At 46.4% G+C, this 21,335-nt stretch overlaps 1 protein-coding gene across 2 annotated transcripts in view; it reads right to left on the reverse strand.

The window, feature by feature from the left end:
* The window catches only part of PTPRE (protein tyrosine phosphatase receptor type E), a 78,787-nt gene that overhangs the window by 26,429 nt on the left and 31,023 nt on the right, over positions 1–21,335 (reverse strand). For both annotated transcript variants that reach the window (XM_033066352.1, XM_033066353.1), the window contains exon 2: positions 5,192–5,301. In XM_033066352.1, the coding sequence (XP_032922243.1) occupies positions 5,192–5,301 (110 nt within the window). The remainder of the gene's footprint in view (positions 1–5,191; positions 5,302–21,335) is intronic.

Here is a 21,335-nt window from a genome sequence, read left to right on the forward strand (position 1 = left end):
AAATTGAAGCCACTGCAGGCTCAGAGGATGAAAATCCCTGGCCAACACAGCTGACTCCAGACCAAGGGGGATCTCAAGGGGAACCAAGGCCTGAAATAACTTTTTAATCATTATGCTTCAAAAATTGATGACTGAAATTCTGAAGTAAGTGGATGCAGGAGACACAAATCCTCCAAAGCAGGGAAACTTTTCCACTGCTCCCACTCCAGCTGTGGCTCAAAACCACTGGGATTCCTGTGCACAGCCAGCCCAGCACCATCCCAAGGGTATTTTTTTGGAGATACAATGAAAAGGTGACTTTAACATTCACCAGAAAGGGATGCTCACAGGAGGATGCTGGCAGCTCCTTGTGCTTCCTGGGCACCCACCAAGGCTGACTCAGGGCTCTCCCCAGTTCCTCTCCCCAATTCCTGGAGCTGCTGGCTCTTTCTGGAAGTGCAGCACCATTTCCTCCAGGCTGGGGATGTTCCCACTTCTCCCTGAGTGCCAAACACAAACTCACCCCAGGGACAGGGAATTAACAGCAGTGTGTGCACATCACTGATGCTCCCTCCACATCCCCTCCCCAACTTGCATTTTCTCCATCCTTGGATCAGCTCCTTTGCATTTTGGGGAAAATTGTGGGATTACAAGTGGGATTAAAACACTTTTTTTCCCCCCCCTACAAAAGCAAGCTGGCAAGGGACAGTTTGCCCTAAACCTGAAATTATTCTGGTGAGTGACACAAAACAAAAATCTTTATCTGAGCACTGGAGAAATCCCACAAGAACCAACTCTATTTCTGCACAGCTCTGATCTTCTTTTCAAAACCCAGAGACATCACAAACAAATGTCCACCAGGGAATATTAAAACACAAACTGAGCCTTCTGTGGCTACTTTTGGAAGAGAAAACCCCAACCCTGCCATGGCTGCAGGAGGGAAGCAGCTGATAAGCAGGAGGTTGGTTTGGTGCATGTGAAGCACAAACCCAAATCAGATTGAAAAAAATGAAATAAAGGAAGGGCAAAGGAAAGAGGATGGGGAGGGGAGGGAAAGCAGCACCCACAGCCAGCAGCAGGAAATGTGAGTTGAACATCTCAGAGCTGAATCCCCCCTGGCACTGCAGGCACAGAATCTGAGTCTGGGCTGCAGGGACCTTGAAATGCCACCCAGTCCAACCCTGATCTGAAACCACATTTCTGAAGTTCTGCTTTTCAAACTAATTCTGGGAATTGAGTGTCCCCCAGTAGAGCATCCCTCAGGTGTTTAAATCCCCAATAAATGAGCCAGATTACTCCTTCATAGCTCAGTTTTCTGATGCTGTCTCATTTTTTCCATGAAACAACCACCACGAGTCTCACAGGGAAGTCCCAGCAATTTCACAGAGTCACAGAAGGGTTTGGGCTGGGAGGGACATCAAAAATCACCCAGTGCCACCCCTGCCATGGCAGGGACACCTCCCACTGTCCCCAGTGTCCAACCCCAATGTCCAACCTGGCCTTGGGCACTGCCAGGGATCCAGGGGCAGCCACAGCAAATCTGGGAATTCCATCCCAGCCAGGGAACAATTCCTGCCCAAAATCCCATCCAAACCCACCCATTTTCAGCTTACATCCATTCCCTGTGTCCTGTCCCTCCCTCCCTGTCCCTTTTCCCTCCCCAGCTCTCCTGGAGCCCTTTGGGGCTCTGCAAGGCTCTGAGGTCAGCCCAGAGTTTCTCTTCCCCATCCTGAACAATCCCAGCTCTCCCACCCTTTCCTCCATCCCCCAGAACATTCTGGAACCTCCTCTGGATTAATTCCAGCAGCTCCAGGTCCTTCCCATGCTGGGGACCCCAGGGCTGTCCTGGGTGGGGTCTGTCCAGAGTGGAGCAGAGAGGGAAATAATTTTATTTTCACATTCCCACTGACTTGGTGGAAGTTGAAACCAGCACTAAACAGCCCCCAGAGCTGCCCCATTTCCTTTTAACCTGAAACTCCTCTGCTAAATTCATCCCCTCTGGAGGTTCAGACAGCAGTGATGGAAAGGAATTGTCAGGATTCAGAGGAGTAAACAGCAGTGGATTGTAAACATTTGGAAAGGTATTTAAAGGTTTACAACCACAACTCCCAGGATGATTTCACACTGCAACAACTCCACAAGTAAAAACACAAGAGGAAGTAAAACAATCCAGACCATGATTAATCCTGGGGAATTGACAAATATTTGAATTAGCAGGAGTTAGGAGATTGTCACAGACAACATCATGAATAAACAGCCTGGAACAAGGATCTGAGAGAATTAAGGTGTCTCTACTGGAAATACACATTTATTTATGCAAATCCTAATAAATATTAGCTGCAAAGCCAGAACTAGATGGTCCTTCCAACCCAAACCATTCTGTGGTTTGATGGTTTATATTTATTTAATGCAGTTGAATAGCTGGAGTAAATATCAGGGCAAATTTCCAGTAAATGGCAGTGCAATAAATGCCAGAATAATCTCAAAATTATAATGATAATCTCATTTTCTGAAAGGGAAATTTCAAGGCAGCAATTTCAGAGTGTTCTTGTAGGAAGTAAAATGGCAGCAGTGCTAAAAATCAACCCATCCAGACAAGGTACCCAGGTTTTAAATAAGAATAAAGCTGACATTGTAATTCAGTCAATCTTTGAAAAAATCAAGGCAGCTCAAATAATGACATGAAGTCATTTATCCCTATTCCTTTCAGAATCAAAAGTATCTTTTGGGATCACTCATCAAATTAACATGCCAAAGGAAAGCTGAATTTTTTAGGATCTTTTAGTCCTTTCCATAGTCTGTTAAATGGAATTTTCTTTATGCTTCAATCAAAAATCTTTATTTTTGTATTTAAAGATGCCATATTAGTTCAATGGCTATCAAATTTATGAGATAATCCAATTATCTTGGCACTCTTTCTGCAGCAATGTATTTTCAGGGTGCACCTACTTGTCTGCCAGACAAAATTCTTCCTCACTGCAGAGTCAGGAAGGCTTTGATATTTAGGAAAAACAGTTTAGTCACACCAATCATTTCTGAATCATATCACTGAAATTAAGATTTAATTAGAATAGGGATGATCAGATTACTCTTATCCATATTATCAGACTTAAATTCAACATAATTTGGAATTAAGCTTTGGAGATGAACAGCCCTGATGGCAACACTCCCTTTGTAGTCATGTTATTAAAATTCTGGGAAGTATAAAAACAACAAGTGACTTCCCCTTCTCAATTCCCATATTCTGACATATTCAACCCAATATTAGTAACTTGTTTTTCCACAGCTCCAGGTGCCAGACAAGAAGCAGGGGCCAAAAACTACTTGACAATACTTCAAACTGATTAATTAGCCAATTTACACTCTGCTAAAGCCTCATTCCCATTAATAGCGTGGTTCTTTTGGAAGCACTAAGCACAGACACACAAATTGTCACTGCTGAGGGTGGAGCCCCTTGTTCCCCCAGCTCTGGGGTGCCCAGGAGGAGCTGCACCCACCCTGCAAAAATCAGTTTATGGGGAAGGCAAATTCCTGAATTAGCAGTGAATCAGACAGGCTTGGGAGGGAAAGACCTTAAAAATTATCCAGTGCCACCCTGCCATGGCAGGGACACCTCCCACTGTCCCCAATGTCCAACCTGGCCTTGGGCACTGCCAGGGATCCAGGGGTAGCCACAGCAAATCTGGGAATTCCATCCCAGCCCTGCCCATCCTCATTTTCTCCCCAATATCCCATCCAAATCTCCCCTATTTCCATTTAAATTACTACAGCCAGGACCCAAAACAACTCAAAGGGCCACGAACCAAGCCTGGCATTGCAATCCTCTCCTTCCCCAGGGGTGTAAAGTTCACAGGCAGATTAAAAGCAAATAAAGCAGCACATCAGCCTTCTGTGAAACGCTGGGTGTCAACAGCAGTGACCTGGACAGTCAGCAAAACGTGTCACAGCATTTCCATGGGACACCAGCAGCTTTATGTCCCTGCTTTGGGCTGGAAGTGACAACAAAGCTCATCCCACTCCATCCCTGCCATGGCAGGGACACCCTGCACACCCCAGGTGCTCCAAACCCCAATGTCCAACCCTGGACAATTCCCCAAACTCCCCAACTTCCAGCACTGCCAGGACGTGGCTGTGGGAGGGTTGGAGGAGGAGGAAATGCTGCAAACAGAAATGAGGATGGGTTTGAGGTGCTGTGGTGGCCCCAGGAGGAGGGGATCACTCTCAGCTCTTGGAACAACAACTCTCCTGCTCTTCACCTGGCAGGACCTGCCACACCTGCACCTCACACCCTCCTGCACTCCAGGAGGGAAAACAGAACCCATGTAAACACTGATGGTATTTAAATCTATTCATCCTGCTGTGTGGTTGTTTAAATCTATTCATCTTGCTGTCCTGTTGGGGTGCATAGAACAGAAACCTGAGTCCCTCAGAGAAAAGAATGTAGGGATTGAATTAAAGCTTTCAGAGAAGTTAAAATCTATTAAGCCACACGTATGAAGAAGTGCAAATCAGAGTTTTAAGGAGGAATATACTTTTAAGTAGGAATATACTTTAAGTGCCTTAAGAGATTAAAAAGCCCTAAAGCCTGGTGTGAAGTGTGAAAGTTGGTGTCCTGCTGTCTGTCCACACCCCCCAGATCCCCCCTGGCTGTTCAGACCTTGCAGCTCTCTGCTGTTTGTCCCTCCCCTGGCAAAGAGAAAGTGAAAGCCCAGCAGCTCTCAGAGCAGAACAAACCCAGAGGGCACCTGGCACCAAAGAACTGTGCTAGTGGGGCCAAGGTCCTGCAAAAACATCCTGGGCACAAACACAAACTCACCCCAGGACAGGGAATTTACAGCAGTGTGTGCACATCAGTGATGCTCCCTCCACATCCCCTCCCAAACTTGCATTTTCTCCATCCTTGGATCAGCTCCTTTGCATTTTGGGGGAAATTGTGGGATTAAAAGTGGGATTAAAACACTTTTTTTCTCCTCTACAAAAGCAAGCTGGCAAGGGGAAGTTTGCCCTAAGCCTGAAATTATTCTGGTGAGTGACACAAAACGGGAGAAATCCCACAAGAACCAAACTCTATTTCTGCACAGCTCAGATCTTCTTTTCAAAACCCAGAAACATCACAAACAAATGTCCACCAGGGAATATTAAAACCCTTTTTTTCCCTCTACAAAAGCACCAGGGAAGCCTCCCAGCCCAGCCCAGCCCCAGAGCTCCTTACTGGTTGTTGTGGTTGTTTTGGGCAGCTCGGTTCCATTGGGTGGCAGAGCTTGTGCAAAAATGAAGCTAAGACAGAGCAGCAGCAGCGAGCAGGAATGTTCCATCCTGGACCTGCAGGAAAGAAAAGCACAAGATAAATTTTCAGGTCAAATCAATATCATGTTTGTTTGGTTTTTTTTTCTTTTTTCCTCGTGGCAGAAGGAAGCTGAGAGTAAAAATAATGTTAGCTCGATATTTAAATTTATTTAAACCCTGTTTTATACTCTCCTGTCACCTTAGCACTGAATGTTCAGTTTTGATGCAAAAAGAAAAAGAAAATACAGCTTGTGCACACCAAAAATGCATTAAGGAGGTTTTAAATCCAACAATAGAATGGTTCACACACAGCACCAGAAATCAGGGTAAAAATGCTCCATCCATTAAAAAAACAGCTGAGGACACTGAGGAAATAATCCTGGGAGTCATTCCCAGAGATAAGAGGAAAATTCATAACAAAAAGGAAAAGTTTTTTACCACCAAGCAGCCCAGCAGAAAGTTTCAAGTCCCTTTAACACAGATTTCAGAGTTTCCTCATCCCACAGGTGAGGTGCTCCAGGGATGAATTCCTGGGGGAATGTTTGCCACAGCTGAGTTTGCTTTCTGAACACACAACTTCTGGGTTGGTGAGACCAGAAAATAATTTCCAATGTGAAGAAAATTGGAGGAAAAGTGTGATGAAAATAAATGTTGTACATCATTAATTTGTGGAGTATTTATCCAATCCCTAATGAACACACTAATTAGGAGAGGCTCCCATCTCAGCCATCAGCCAGTCCTGCTTGATTTAGAAATATTTTCACACCACCTTCACCTCCCACAAATGGCAGGGTTTATCCAGATGGTGGCTCTGCAGTCACTGCTAAAATCCTGCTCAGAGCTCCCCGTTCCAGGTAATACACTGAATTTAACAGAGCAATTTCCACAGGCTGTTACACACTCCTGCCTCACTAAAAAAAAACCCCAGGAATTTGGCAGGCATTAGAATAACCATTAGAAAATCCTGCCTTTCCATGTAAAGTGGGATAATCCACCAGAAATAATCCCTGGGTAAGCTCAGATATAGAAAAATCACCCGTGACAACAACTTTCACACCTCCCTTCTGCTGCTCTCACAGCTGCTACTCAGCAGTGAAATATTCCCAGTCATCCCCAAAGCCTGCTCCTACAGCCAGGAGTAAATTCAAACTCAGCACACAGCTGGTATTCCTTGTATACACAGGTTTGGGTTTTTTTTCTCTGACACAATGAGTGAAAAAAAGAACAATAAAAAAATATTATTAGCATCAAACTTTATTTTCTTCATTTTTTTCCCCCAGTCCAGCTTCCTACTAATTTACTCCTTCAATTCCTTCTACTATTTCTAATTCAAGCAGATTAAATGTCTTAAAATCTAATCCCATTCTTGGGGTTTTACAATCCCATTCTTGGGATTAGACAATTAATTGTGTTTAACACCTCACTGCAAATTGTGCCTGCATCATTTTCAGCATTATATAAATGTCCCAAATTAACAATTTATCATTATATCTATAATTATAAAGCTTGGGACACACAGCAGCACTTCATGGAACTGAAGGTAAGGGAAAGGAAGGAGGATTTGGAAATGTGGAATAAAGGCAGAATAAAAGTGGAATTAACAGGGAAGAGGTGCTGAATGCTGGGATGATTTCCACCCTCAGCAAAGCTGCTGAAATCCACTGGAATTTTGGGCAATCAATCCTGATTTTCCAAGGCATCTTATCCTTAAAATACATCCAGCTCCTTTAAAAAAAAAAAAACCAAAAAAAACCAACCAAACAAACAAAAAAAAAACCAACAAAAAACCCCACAGAATAATTGAAGTTGCTGGAAGGTTTCCAGGAGAGCAGAAAGCAAAAGGAACATCACTGCTTCTCCCCAGGTCCCTGGCAGGCTTTTCCAGATGCCAATTCCTGCCCCAGCCCTGGAATCTGTTCTCTGGGATGTGATAAAGCACGGCTGGAACTCGCTGTGGTGTCCCACAATTTATCAGAAACAAACACAGCCACAAAGATGCTGCAAATTCTGAGATTTTGGTTTTGGCCAAAGCCCTTTGTATTCCCAGCTCCTAAAGAAAATTCCAAGGAAATCCAGGAGCTGCAGTAGAGGTGGATGCAAAGGACCAAGAAGAAAATCATGGAATTAAGGCTGGAAAATTTAATTTAATTGAAGATCATCAAATCCAAATATTCCCCAGCACTGCCAAGGCCACACTGTCCATGTCCCCAAGTGCCACATCCACACGGATTTTAAATTGCTCCAGGGATGGGGACTCCAGCACTGCCCTGGGCAGCTGTGCCAGGGCTGGACAAACCTTTCCATGAAGGAATTTTCCCTAATTTCCAATCTAAACCTCCCTGGCACAACTTGGGGCTGTTTCCCCTCATTCCATCCCTTCTCTTTCCACTGGGTGGATGGGGAGGTGCCCAAGCTGCAATCCCAGAAAAACATCATTAATTTCACTTTATATTATTATTTATATTTATATTATCTATATTATATTTATATCATTTATATTATTTATATTTATATTATTTCTATTATTCGTATTTATGTTTATATTTATATTTATGGCCTTCACATCCAGGCCTGCAGCAATATCATTTTCTGAACCCAAAAGAACCCCACAGCAGCACTTCCCACATTTTCCTGACCCACAAAGGCACAACATCATGATACAGCCTGGTAAAACAAGAAGGAAAAAAATAGTAACAACTCTCCTGGGAGAACAGGCAGGGAGAAAAGCAGGGCTGAACGAGGACAACCACATGCTAAAAAGAAGATTCTTGATAAAAGTGGAAAGGAAAAGAGCAGGGAGAGACAAACTGTTGTCATTACACAGCTCTGCTGTAGGGTAGCTGCTAACCCTGCTGGAAAAAGAAATAGGAATTGCCTTTAAATATAGTGAATTTATGGACTTATATCCTACTGCATCCAGCCTCTGCTCCCAGGAAACAGCAAAGGGACACAAGGACAAAGGGACACCAAGAGGACTGGCCTCAAACTCTGCCAGAGCAGGCTCAGCTTGGACAAAAAGAGGAATTTCCTGATGGAAAGGGGGCCAAGCATTGGCAGGGGATGCTCAGGGAGGGTTGGATCCCTGTCCCTGGAGGTGTCACTCGGTGCTCTGGGCTGGGGATCAGCCCCAGCTCGGACTGGATGGTCTGGGATGTTTTTTCCAGCCTCAATGATTCCATGGTTCCATTCTGGATGGCTCAGGCACTGCAGGTCTAACCCCATGCACTGATTTTTTTCCTGTACTTTATGACTACTCTGGACCCCTTCCACCATCCCAGGCTGCTCCAAACCTCATCCAAGCTGGCCTTGGACACTTCCAGGGATCCAGGGGCAGCCACAGCTTCCCTGATCAAAGGTTAAAGCAGCTGGGATGTGAAAGGAATTCCAGAGGGATCAGCCCAGGAGTCAGGGCAGCCTGGGACACCTCTGGACTGCTCCTCCCAGAGGTGGCATGAGGACAGCCCAGCTCCCCAAAACCTGAATAAATGGCATTATTTCCAGGGATTAATGGATTACCACACATGGCTAATTTCTATTTTGGCCGCAGAACTGAATCCTCATCTGACCTGACAGCTCAAAGTAAAACCTGGGCTTGGAGAAAACAGGCCAACAAAAACCAGCACAGCTCTGGAGTGCTACTCTTGTTAAATTGATACCATCCCTTACATCCTCCTAAACAGGAAAATAATCAGAAACAGCCCAGGTAACACAGGAGGGTGGAGATGCTGTTGGGATTTGTGTTTTCCTCCCAAAAGCTTTCAAACCCCAGAACTCAGGTCCTGCCCCAGACTCTCAGTGCTACAAAAGTCACATTCCAAGAATAAGCACCATCAATTCAGAAAACAGAATTAAAAATGACACACAAAAGCCTTGTCACTGTAGGCTGACAAAGGCACAGGCCACACCAAGAGCAAGTGCCTACCCCAAAAACTTGGTAGTTTAATTTTAAAAACCAACAAAAAACACCAAAAAGGGAATGAGGAGACAGAGCCACCCTCTCTCTTTGCTCTTCCTGCTTTCCCCCCATAAACCCCAACACTCTAAAGATTCCCAGAGCAGCTGTGGCTGCCCCTGGATCCCTGGAAGTGTCCAAAGCCAGGCTGGACAAGGCTTGGAGCACCTGGGACAGTGGGAGCTGTCCCTGCCCAGGGATGGAATGGGTTGGGCTTTAAGGTTCCTTCCAGGCCAAGCCATTCTGTGACTCCCTGATAAGAATCTCCAGCCCAGTGCCTTTTTTTTTTTTTTTTTCCAGCTGCCTGTGGGTTCCCCTACCTGGAGCAGGTGAGCTGGCACAGCAGCTCCTTCTTGGCTGGAATCCCAGGCACCAGGAGCTGCTCCCACTTCCAGCTGGGCTGATTGCAGCTGTTTTCTTTTTTCCTGAAGCTCTGGCTTCAAGAAAAGTCAGGGAACTGTGTCTGCTGACCCATCCCAGGCAGTGCCAGGTTACAGTTTAACTGGAATTGCTCTCCCATGGCCTCATTCCTGTTTAGGGCTTAATTGCCATTATGTCATCAGGGTAAGCAATGAATGCTGCAGCATTCTCAAGAAAACCGAACCCTTGAGTTGTGTGTTTACAAAATAAATGGGGAGAGAAGTGCTCCCCCCTTCTCCAAAGGAATGGGGAATTAGGAATCATGGAATCCCAGACTGGTTTGGGTTGGAAGGGACCCCAAAGCCCATCCCATCCCATCCCATGGGCAGGGACACCTTCCACCATCCCAGCTTGCTCCAAGCCCTGTCCAGCTGGAGTTAAACCCTTCATTCCTGGTGTTTCCAAGGAAAAGGGAAGGACAAACAGCTCTGGGAAATGCCAAGTCCCACAGACCCCTCTGACCCCAGCCAGACCTTCCCATCCCCATCCCAGGAACTGAAGGCTGAGGAGCAGCAGGACCTGGGATTGCTGCCCTGAGCTCACCCCACCCTCCATGGGCTGGAATCAGCTTTTCACAATTCCTCCTCCTTGGGGCAACCATTCCATAATCCTCTGTTACTTGGAGTCAGACATCAAACCCCAAATCCAATTTTCAGAAGTTTGATCAAATCCTGTGTTTTGACATCACTTTAACACTCAGCAGCTTTAAAAAACCCCAAACAGATTGAGTTCTCATTTTCTTATTTTTGAATCTTTGTAATTCTTCTTTGAGACTCAGAATACCCTAAAATCCAGAGGGGGAGAAAAGGACTGGAGTTTGTGGAGATGTTTGTGCACATTCAGTGCAGCACAGCAAGAAACTCAAGAAGGGACCTCTCCACTTGGGAAACATTGCTCAAAATTCAGCCTTGTGACAAATTAGAAAACATTCTGTGATGAGCATTAAATTTTGCCATAAACCCCATAAATTTTTTAATGGGACTGTTTACACTACACTCAATGTTGGGGTTATTGTACAAATAAAAACCAGGCAAGCTTTGCTTCCAGCCCTTTCAGAAAATACAAGGGAATTTAAGGGACAAATACTTAATTTTATAATGATTTATAATTTATTATAACTGCCCACAAAATTATATCTGACTGTAAAAAAGCCTCATGTATTCTATACAAATACCCCCAGTAAAGATCATTTCCAAGAGATGGCAATAATTAGATTAAAAAATTACAAATCAGAATAACCATTTACACATAAGAGACTGAGCGAGGCAAAGTACCAATTAACTGAATAAAATCAATTTCCACTTGGAATAATCAAGCTTGATAGACTGTCTCACTTATTTAGTCACTTTGTGTCTGATTCAGGTGGACAAATTATTATATTTGCTTTGATTTCCATGGAACAGGAGGTCAGCAGATGTGGCAAATCCATTATTTGTTCCAAAAAAAAAAAATATTTAAAGAGAAATGCCTGAATGCAGACAGGAATGACCTCTTATCATACTAATTTCTAAATTCTACCCAGTTCAGCTATTTGTGTGTGTCTCCAAACCCAGCCTATCATGGAGAACACGAGTTCCAATCCATTTCAATTAGCAAGGCTGGGATCTCCTGGGAACATAAATCACGGGTTGTCACCAGCAGATTAAGCAGTGCATTAACAGGGTTGCTGCAGCCAGGATTACTGACACTGGTGGTGACACTGGGGGTGACATGCCACCCCTGCAAAGTGACTTTCCCACTTGAAAAGCAGTTGGGGGGATTTTCCAATCAATGGAAATTCTACAAATGCACCCAGCAGGGTCAGAGCAATGGGCTGGAGCTCCAAAGGTCCCAGTTCCTCCCAGGTCACCAGGAGGCAGCAGCACTGGGACAGGGGTCCCTTTGCTTTCATTTCCTCCTTTCTCTGCTCACCTGGATTACTCAAAGCAGTTGTGTTGATGTTGTGACATAAACTGAATTAAAACCAGGAGCATCATGAACTCTGCAGTCCTAATTTGGGAAAATACACATTGCCTGCTCATGTACTGCACATCTGGCTTATCTGCAATCCCACAGCTCTGGGAATTAAGGGAAAAAAAAGAGGAGAGAGATTTCTTTTCCATGCCTGAGTGGCTCTGAATGAAGCAGTGAAGGGCTGTGAAGATATTGGGATGTTGTATTTGAAACTACACAGGTCAGGCTTGGAACAGGCAGCTGTCAGATCAAAAAACTCCATCACAGAATGATGGAAACTTTTAGGTTGGAAAACCTCTCTGAGATAGATTTCAACCATTCCCAGCACTGCCAAGACCACACTGTCCATGTCCCAAGTACTACCTCCACATGGATTTTAAATCCCTCCAGGGATGGGGACTCCAGGGCTGGACAAACCTTTCCATGGAGGAATTTTCCCAAATTTCCACCCTGAGCCTCCCCTGCCCAGCCTGAGCTGTCCCTGTTCCCAGATCCCAAATCTCCCCGGTGTCCCCTCCTGGCAGGGACTTGTGCAGAGCCACAAGGGTCCCCTGAGCCTCCTTTTCTCCAGGCTGAGCCCCCCCAGATACCTCAGGAATTCTCCAGCCCCTTCCCTGGATGTGCTCAGTGTCCTTCTCGTCACAAGGGGCCCAGACTGTCCCCAGGATTCCAGGTGCACAGGGTGACCACATCAGGAAAAGGGCACACACAAAAAAAATGGAAGGAACTACTTCAGAAAGACAGAGAGAGATAAAAGGTATTTTCAAACTCAAAGCTGTTTTCATGCTGCAATAAAAGAGGTCAGGATGACTAATGCATTCTCTCACAGATGTACATTTACCCTCAAACACTTTTTGAAGAGGTTTGTTCATTTTTTTTGGCATTTTTCCTGACCAGCTTTTGCAGGAAATATCCTGCAAAACTCAGCAGGTGCATTTCTCAACTGATCATACAGTTCCAAAGTCAACATGGTGAGGACATTATTTCACTATTTCCTATCTGATATATAGAAAATCATCAAATATTCCCAAAAATCTCAACTAATTTCCTGTAGCTCTTTCTGTTATAAATAAACACCCCAAACACAAATAAGTAGGTTATTTTAAAGTCCCCATATATTTTTTAAAGTTTCATTTGTGTTGTGTCATGAACTGAGGCTTTAATCATTAAAGGAGATAAAATAACTCCTACCTAAAGTGAAGCTGTAAAGTCCCATGATTTCAGTGTAATTAATTAAATGAGTCATGTTTTATTTAGGTGCTTACACAAGTGCAAGAGGATTAATTCTAAATAAAACCAACAGAGCTGTGAAATGCTCATCTGGAAAGGTCCTTGACAAGTCCCCAAGGCCAATCTCTCACCACAGGCTGGACCTGTCCCATTCCTGGCAGTTTGATCCCAGTCTGCAGTTCCTCCCTGCCATGGGCTGTCCTCTGTCCCTCACCCATCATCTCATCCTCCCAAAGCAGGGCTGGCTCCAGCTGTGCCCACAGCAGAACCTCCCACAGGCCACCCCGGTTTGAAACCACCCAACTCCATCTCAAAGCCCTTCAGATGGAGTTTGTCCTTGCTTTGTCACAGCCCCAGTGCCTCTGGCAGCTCAGGGTGCCCATCCCAGGCAGGACAGGAACTTCCCATCACCCTCTAAGGTGAGCAGAGCTTATCTCATTCTCCATCTGTTCCTTCACCCACCTCCAATTTTCTCCAGAACAGGAACGTTCCCCTTGGGGACACAAACCCAACCACTCTTGGCCATCTTGTGAAGGCTCAGCACAACAACTCCACACACCCAGAAGTGTTTTCAGGAACCACAAAGTTCGTGAGAAGCCGATTCTTCCCTTTTCATGCCACAGAGGATTTCCTTCGTGACCTCACTGCAGTGCCCAGTGGTGCCTCAGCCAGCAAAATGTCACCATGCTCTGCAATGCCAGCCTGAGCCCAAATCCCACTGCACAACAGCTTCAGGCAGAGCAGAACAGCCCCAGATTGGGAAGCAGGACAGCAAATCCCAGAGCTGGATGCCAGCACCCTTCCAGCAGCTCCCCTTGCTCACCTTGCCCCCCATCCACGCTCGGTGCCACACGCCAGCTGCCACCAGGTGACTCCACACCCAGGTGCCATCCCCAGCCAGCTGCTCCCAGGCCAAACCAAAGCTCCTTCAGAAGTGTTCCTGCAGCTACAGAAGGTTTCTGCAGCTCCAGGAGGAGCTGAATGAGCTGCCTGCAGGATTTAAATCCCCGTATTCCTGCAGGTCCGTGTAATCAATCCCCCGAGGTGAATCTCTGTTGTATGACATTTTTGCAGGAAGAACTGACTCTTTTCAGTTTGTGGGGTTTTTTTTTACTTCTCCCCTGCAGCTGGGCTTGGACTCATTCCCATTTTTTGGCTATTTCACCATTTCCTCATCGCTGACATTCGGGGTTGCGGCAGCGGCGCTTCTGCAATGCAGGGCTGAGCGCCTGCAATTAAGAACTTGCTCTCAATTAGCAAAACGACTTGGGGAGAGCCAGTGGCACCTCCTGCACCTGCTGCTGCTGTGTGCAAGAGTGAACAGAAGGTTTCATTAGCGCTATCAGCAGCCAGCCACGCAGTTTTATATATAGCAAAGCTTATCAGGAGTGAGGAGCCAGCCCGCCCTGGCCCCCCTTCCCCAGCAGGGCTGGAGGAACATCTGACTAAGCCCAGCTTTTGGAGCCTACAGAGAGCAGCCAATCTATTCAAACAGAGTGTGGGAGAAAGGGCCTGGCTGATTTTCGGCAGAGGAGGTTTATAAACTCTCACTGATAACCCTGGTTTGCTCTACCCTACCCCAAATCACTGGGAATTCCAGATCAGAGCATAAAAGAAGTTTTGAGACAGACTCAGCACAGACAAAATCTCATTCAGATAATGGGCTCCAGCCTGAAAGGAGTGAGAGTGTGGGGCTGTTCCCCACAGTCAGTGCCAGGGACAGTGGTGGCACAGCAGCATGCCAGCCCTGAGCCAGCAGGGAGCCCCAGCTCTGCCCACTGTCACATTGTCATTGTCCCCACAGCAAAAGGAAGTGGTTGTGGCTCCGGGGCTGGTGGTGGCAGCTGTGACACCCAACCACGGCTGCCACCTCCACACCCCCACTGCTGTCACCATCCCCTGTGTGTGACACAGCCCTAAGGGCTGCCCTGCCTGTGACAGACTGAGCCACAGCGAAGCACTGGGGGGTTTTACGTGCAAAACAAAGGAAAAACCATTGGATTATTTCCCAAGTGCTTGTTGTCTATCAGGTCTATGCCACAGCCATCTCACACTCTGTTCCACATCCAAATGTGTCTCCTGCTGTGTATTCACTGTCCATCCTTTGTGGTCTCATTTTAGTTAAGAAAGGTCTCTGCAGCAAGGCTTTACTTTGAATTATTTACTGCTTCTCCTGCAAGCTCAGCAAAGGACTGAGGTCATAAACATGGAGAAGGAAAAGAGACTCATCAGACTAATCAGGGCACTAATCAAGTAACTCAACACTGACCATCAACAAAGCTCCAGGATTTGCTTAGAAAATCTTAGAGGAACAAACATTCCAGATAAAAACCACTTTGACTGGTTTTAACGTCTCATTAATATCTTTTACAACACTACACAGCCACCCATACTCCAAATTAAAGACATTTTTCTGAACAGGGATGGGGAACCTTTCAAACCAAAGTAAAAACTTGCAGTTCTATTTTCCCAAGTTTCCAGCACCCCCCTGTCCCAACAGGCCTGCTGAAGTCACAAATTAGGGTCACCTTTCCCCGTGCACTGTCAGCAAATCAATCTGGGCTGCTTTTCAAGCAGGGCTCACACATAAATTAGGCAGTCTGCCATTGATTCGCACGAGAAACCCTTGAGCAGTGGAGTGAAACACCAATAAAATCTTACAATTAACTTGAGAAGTTGCCTTTGGTTCCGTCCCAGCGGCCCTTCTGCTCCTCAGCTGCACAAAATGTGTCCTCACACAGATGCTCCCTTGTAATGGCTCTGGATGAATGTTTAAAATTGCTCCTTGAACACAAAAACTAATTACAGCCAAGGGGAAATACTCACAGAAGAGTTTTATGCTGCATCATGGCCAGACTGAATGCTTGTGTTCCAGCAGCAGTTTCATTTTGGAGAAGGGGAGGAAGGGAAAAGCAAAAGCAGAAGTGTGCCTGGCCTGACTCTCAAAGTCAGAAAAGGAGAACACACAGCTGGATGTGTGAGAATTCACTCCAGCACCTCAAGGGCTGCAACACAGGAAGGAAGGAGGGCAGCAGGGCTGTGCCTTCCAGCTTTCAGCACAGCAGGATGGAAAGCTCACAGGTGCATCCAGAGCCCAGCACAGCTCTGCACTGCAGGAATCTCAACCCAAACCATGAAAGGAATGCTTGGGTTCAGTGATGGAGTTAAGTGTGCATGGGGAGCTGTCACACTGCTCTTGGTGCCAGCATCAGTCAATAAACACATGCAGAGGCAGCAGCTCACTCCTGAATGTCCTGAGCTCCTCCACACCCGTCCTGGCAGAACTAGAACCCCACCCCAGAACCTGGCACACCCAGAACCCCACCAGGTCCTGGCAGAACCAGAACCTGGCATACCCAGAACCCCACCAGGGCCTGGCACATCCAGAACCTGGCACACCCAGAACCCCACCAGATCCTGGCACACCCAGAACCCCACCAAGTCCTGGCACACCCAGAACCCCACCAGGCCCTGGCACACCCAGAACCCCACAGCCCCTCCAGGCAGGGATCAGCACAGGAACACCTTCAGGGATGACACCTGGGAAGGAAGTGAAGCAGCAGAGCCTTTGGCACATTTTTAAGAGTCAAATCTATTACTTGATTTAAAGATAGAAGGATCTTTTCAGTGATGGAGATGGAAATGGAGACTGACAATATGAAAGATAACAGCAAAGGTTTTTCCTTGGCTGGCCAGTTTGTTGGTGGGATGGGTCAGGAGTTCCAGCCCCACCACAGAACTGCTCAGATGTGCTGTTCCAGGGAACCCAGCCTTCCCCTCTCCTCCTCCCTGCTTCGTGTCCTTCATGGAGTTAACATGTCTCATGTGTCCCTTGAATTGCTGAAGTTCTTGCTCTTAAGCCTTGAGCTGCTTCCCAAGCACAGCAATCCAGATTGTCAGATGTGTGACTGGAGAAGCAGTGATGGCTTTGAGGTTTCCGATTCCTCTCCTCACCTCTGCAGGGGCTGAGACTCCTCCAGCATGGGCATGGAGCTGCCAGGACTGAAAGGAAAGTTTTTGATGATTTTTGATGCTACAGGGTGCCCAGAGAAGCTGTGGCTGCCCCATCGCTGAAGTGGCCAAGGCAGCTTGGACAGGACTGGAGCAGCTCACTTGATCTCAAATTTCCCAATTTCAGTGATTCTGTGAGTCCATGTGCCTGCTCATTGTGGATTAGGTGCCCTTTAAAGGTCCCTTCCAACCCAAAGTGTTCCATGTTGCTGTGGATCCTGCTGCTCCCAGCACACCCAGATCAGCTGCTCTGCAGCACAAAGGGTTTGCTAGCAGGAGCCTTGCACATTCTCACATTCTCATTCCTTTTGTCTGCTACGCCAACACACCTGCACATCACCCTGCAAAGGTGGGAGGAGCAAGGGAAACTCGCTTTTCCCTGAAATCTGAACCAGTTTAATGCCCAAACTCACAGGCACAGCCATGGCTGAGCCAGCAAAGCTGGGGAGCCCAAGCAGGGATGGGCAAGGGAGGGCAGAGCAGCAGGGCCAACAGGGCAGGACCTTCCCTGGGCTGTGGAGATGTGACAGCAGAGTCACAGCTCCTCCTTGGCAGGGTTTGTGCAGCTCTTGACACCTTGGGGACAGACAGACAGACAGACTCTCTTCCAGCTGCACTGACACTTCACAGACCTTATTCCTTAAGGCTCCAGCCCAGGTGCTCCCCATTCTTTAAGCTCAGAGTATTTTCCACAGCCAAGCTCAATGTTCTCAGCTCCTGTTATGACCTGGCAGCAGGCAGGAGTGACTGTCACCAAGCACTCCCCCAAAGCATCCCAGGAAATTCCCATCTGGAGGTGTTTGGACACGGCTCCCTCACACTGAGCCAGCTGTATCCACACACTGACAAAAACACCAACCAGGATCTTTCCAAACACCATCCAAGTCACTTTGGGGATTATTTTTAAAGCCAAACCAACAGTTCTGGATGTTCAGACTGAGCCCCTGATCACAGGGGTGAGCACAGGACCCCTCTTGCTCTGTGCATCCCAGGGGCTCTCAGGAAACATCAGCTTCAAACCAGCACACGTTCAAGTTCACACCAGGAAAAAAAAATCCATACTCTTTGGAGCCTTTTCTCCCTGCAGCTTCCACTTAGAAAATGTTTATTTATTTATGTGTATTTCTATACACGTACAACTCTCCAATTTTTTTTCAAAGCAACACTAAAACTCCAACTAACAAAAGCTACTCCAGAACATTTATCCTCCACAAAGTCCCCTGAGAGCTGCAGCAGTCACAGCAAAAAGGTTCCTGACACTGCAGCCACGTGCTCCTGGTGCAAACCTGCCTTTCCCCACTGACCAGCAGGGAAATTAAACAAGCACAAAACAATTACAAAGCTAATGAAGCACACGCTGCCAGATGTTGAAGTCAGAGCCCAGCTGATGCAGGGAACACCTGTTCCCTGCCTGGGGCTGTGTCCCAACAGCAGTGTGTGGAAATGTGAGCAGGGATTCAAGGGGAACATCTGCTTTTCCATGAGCTGCTGGCTGAGCATTCATCAAAGGGCTGATATTCCAATTATTTATTTGGAATGGCTGCTCTGGGCACAGACAGCAGCTCCTGAAGCAACAGCCTGGCCTGTGGTACAGATTTAGCATCTGCCACCAGTGCTTGCTGTTCCTCTTTTCCTCTGACATTCCCAAAGTTACCAGATATACATTTACTCCCCAGAACTAAACTTATGGCATCAAAAGCACCAGCTTTAATTCTAAATCTGGCTCTGGGACATGAAATGCATCTGATTTTCTCATCCATTATTAAGTTCCAGGCATGTTAATAAGGCATTTATCTCCAAAAAAGATCATTACCCATGCGGATTTCTGGGGAGAGTCAAGTTCTTTACAGCCTGGAGTCTCAGGACATAAATAGAAACTGCATTTACTATTAAAATTAAACCAGCAAGCCTGGGAGTTATTAGAAAAGTAAAAGCCAAGCCTGCAGTGTGGTTGTGCAGGCAGCTCTGGGAGCCTGCATCAAATCCTAGAGATGCAGGCACTGCAGCCTGCCACAGAAACTGCAGAATGCTGAGTGCCTGCATCCCTGGAGCTGCCCCCCTGCATTCCTGGAATTCCCCCCTGCATCCCTGGAGCTCCATCCCTGCATTCCTGGAGCTGCCCCCCTGCATCCCTGGAGCTACCCCCTGCATTCCTGGAATTCCCCCCTGCATCCCTGGAGCTCCCCCCTCCATCCCATCTTCACAGTACTGAAAGCAGCATCTCAAGCCCTTGGTCTGCAGTGAGAAAATCAAATCCCCCCCTGAATAAACCATCTGCAGCTCTTCATGCCTAACACAGGGTTACAGTTTCCTGGCAGGAGGGAGATTTTTGTTTGCTCAAGTCTGGAAAAGAATTCCTATCATAAAAAGAGGAACAGCATCAACAACACAACCCCAAGAGGAAAATGCTGACACATGCTGGAAAAGCCACTGGAGAGAAAAATTCCTTTAGTAACAATGCTTCTGCAGCAGTTGGGGGAGAATAAATGCAGCAAGAACTGCCACCCCCTCCTGTAATTTAGATTTTGAGGGCATTCACCACACCTCCAGGGGACTGCATTGAAATTTCCATCATTTCAGCTCAGACCACTCCTGGGCTGGGAAAATTCAAGAAAATCCAATAAAATGTATCAGTCTGAACTGAGTTTTTGGAGCAGCTTTTAAAGTCTGAAGACTTCTCAAACTTTTAGCTTGCCCTGGATCTGGAGAAACAGAAATATATTGAAAGAGAAAACCAAATGACTGTCATCATTTTGGAGATGAATCCTACCTGAGATGTGTGGTGCTGGCAGACCAAGCAGCCAGAAATCAGCTGGGAAATGAAGGAGTGAGGGGCAGGAATATTGGAATCTCCATTAAAAACACCTGCACTCCATTCACTCTCTAGCACAAACTGCATGAGATAAACAACAGCTTTAAAAATAGTTTTATATTTAGCTGAGAAAAATCAACAAAGCATTTCTCAGGTTTTAGTTGAGAAAAATTTTAAAAATTAAGCTTGAAAATCGAGCTGAAAATTTCAAAGTTGCTCGGTATCACCTGCAAATCACACGACAGCTGAACACAATTTCAGATAAATGATTCTGACAGCAAAGATAGAGCTGGGCTAAAATCTACCCAAAAAGATAATAATCCCTGATGGCTGCACTGATAACAGACACAGAGCTGCACAAACCATTGACAGTCACACCACAGGGCTCTCCTTTCTCTCCCTGTGCCCACCTCACCTCCCATCCATCATCAACATCTCACAGCCCCAGGAACTGACAGATCCATTCCTTGAAGCAATGACACTCACATTGCAAAGGCTCCTGGTGAGTCTGAAAGAATGATTTGTCACCTTTTCAGATCCCAGATCCACAGCTCCCACCAAAGCCAGCTCAGGTTTGCACTTGTGGGAATGGTTCCACTGCCCAGGGCAGGGCTGGAGGGGATTTTGGGCAGGAATTGTTCCCTGGCAGGGTGGGATGGAATTCCCAGATTTGCTGTGGCTGCCCCTGATCCCTGGCAGTGCCCAAGGCCAGGTTGGACATTGGGGTTGGACACTGGGGACAGTGGGAAGTGTCCCTGTCATGGCAGGGTGGCACTGGATGGGATTTAAAGTCCTTTCCAACCCAAACCATCCTGGGATTTCACCCTCCAGGCATCTCCCAGGCACAGCCCCTCTGCCCCCTGCCCCACTTTGTGTGCACACCCCTGAAGATGCCCTGATCCAACAGAAGGATTCATGTCAGGGGTAAAAGAACCCCAAACCAAACAGACCAAACTCCCCAATAAAAGAACACACACCCAACAAACCATTTCCCACCTCCCCAGCTCTTTGTTTGGGGCCCTGTAACTAATCCAGCTAGAAATCCAATAAATGACAGCAGCAGCATGTCCCAAATGCAGAATGGACATTTGAGACATGTGGCAAAAATCATAAAATTGAGATTTTAAAAAACCCAAACAAACCAAACCTGGAAAAAAAAAAAAAAAGACTCTCCAGTGATTCCTCTTGCCTCACTGAGTTTCTTGGTGTTAATTCCCAATTCCAGCTCTGGCCCTTTCACCTCCCACGTTCTCCCATGCAAACCTCATCTCTGCCAATCCAGGACTGTGCTCTCTAACTTGCAAGGCAGCAATTTTCTCACAAATAAACCTTCCAGTTTCATGCTTTTTCATTATTCTGGTACAGGAAATGGCTCAAAACAAAACTGAAGGCTCCCAGTTAGGTATAATTTTGTTTAGTTCACCACCAAGCACACCATTGCTCTGGCTGGGTTATAGAATTGTTGTAATATTGATCAGAAGCTTCTAAAATGCTGCAGAATTGCCTTTTCTTCCCTACTAAAAGGTCTCTCTATTTTTGAAATTATATTTGATATGGAGATATGACAGCCATCCCATTATTTTTCTGATTCCAAGAGTTTCTGGAGCAACAGCTCATCAGGCCCTCCAACAATGGCAGCTGAAAAAAAATCCTTTAATTTCCATATCAAGCCCCTGCTGAGAAATCTGGTGT

The sequence above is a fragment of the Catharus ustulatus genome, chromosome 8, assembly GCF_009819885.2.
Source record: "Catharus ustulatus isolate bCatUst1 chromosome 8, bCatUst1.pri.v2, whole genome shotgun sequence".
NCBI lineage: Eukaryota > Metazoa > Chordata > Aves > Passeriformes > Turdidae > Catharus > Catharus ustulatus.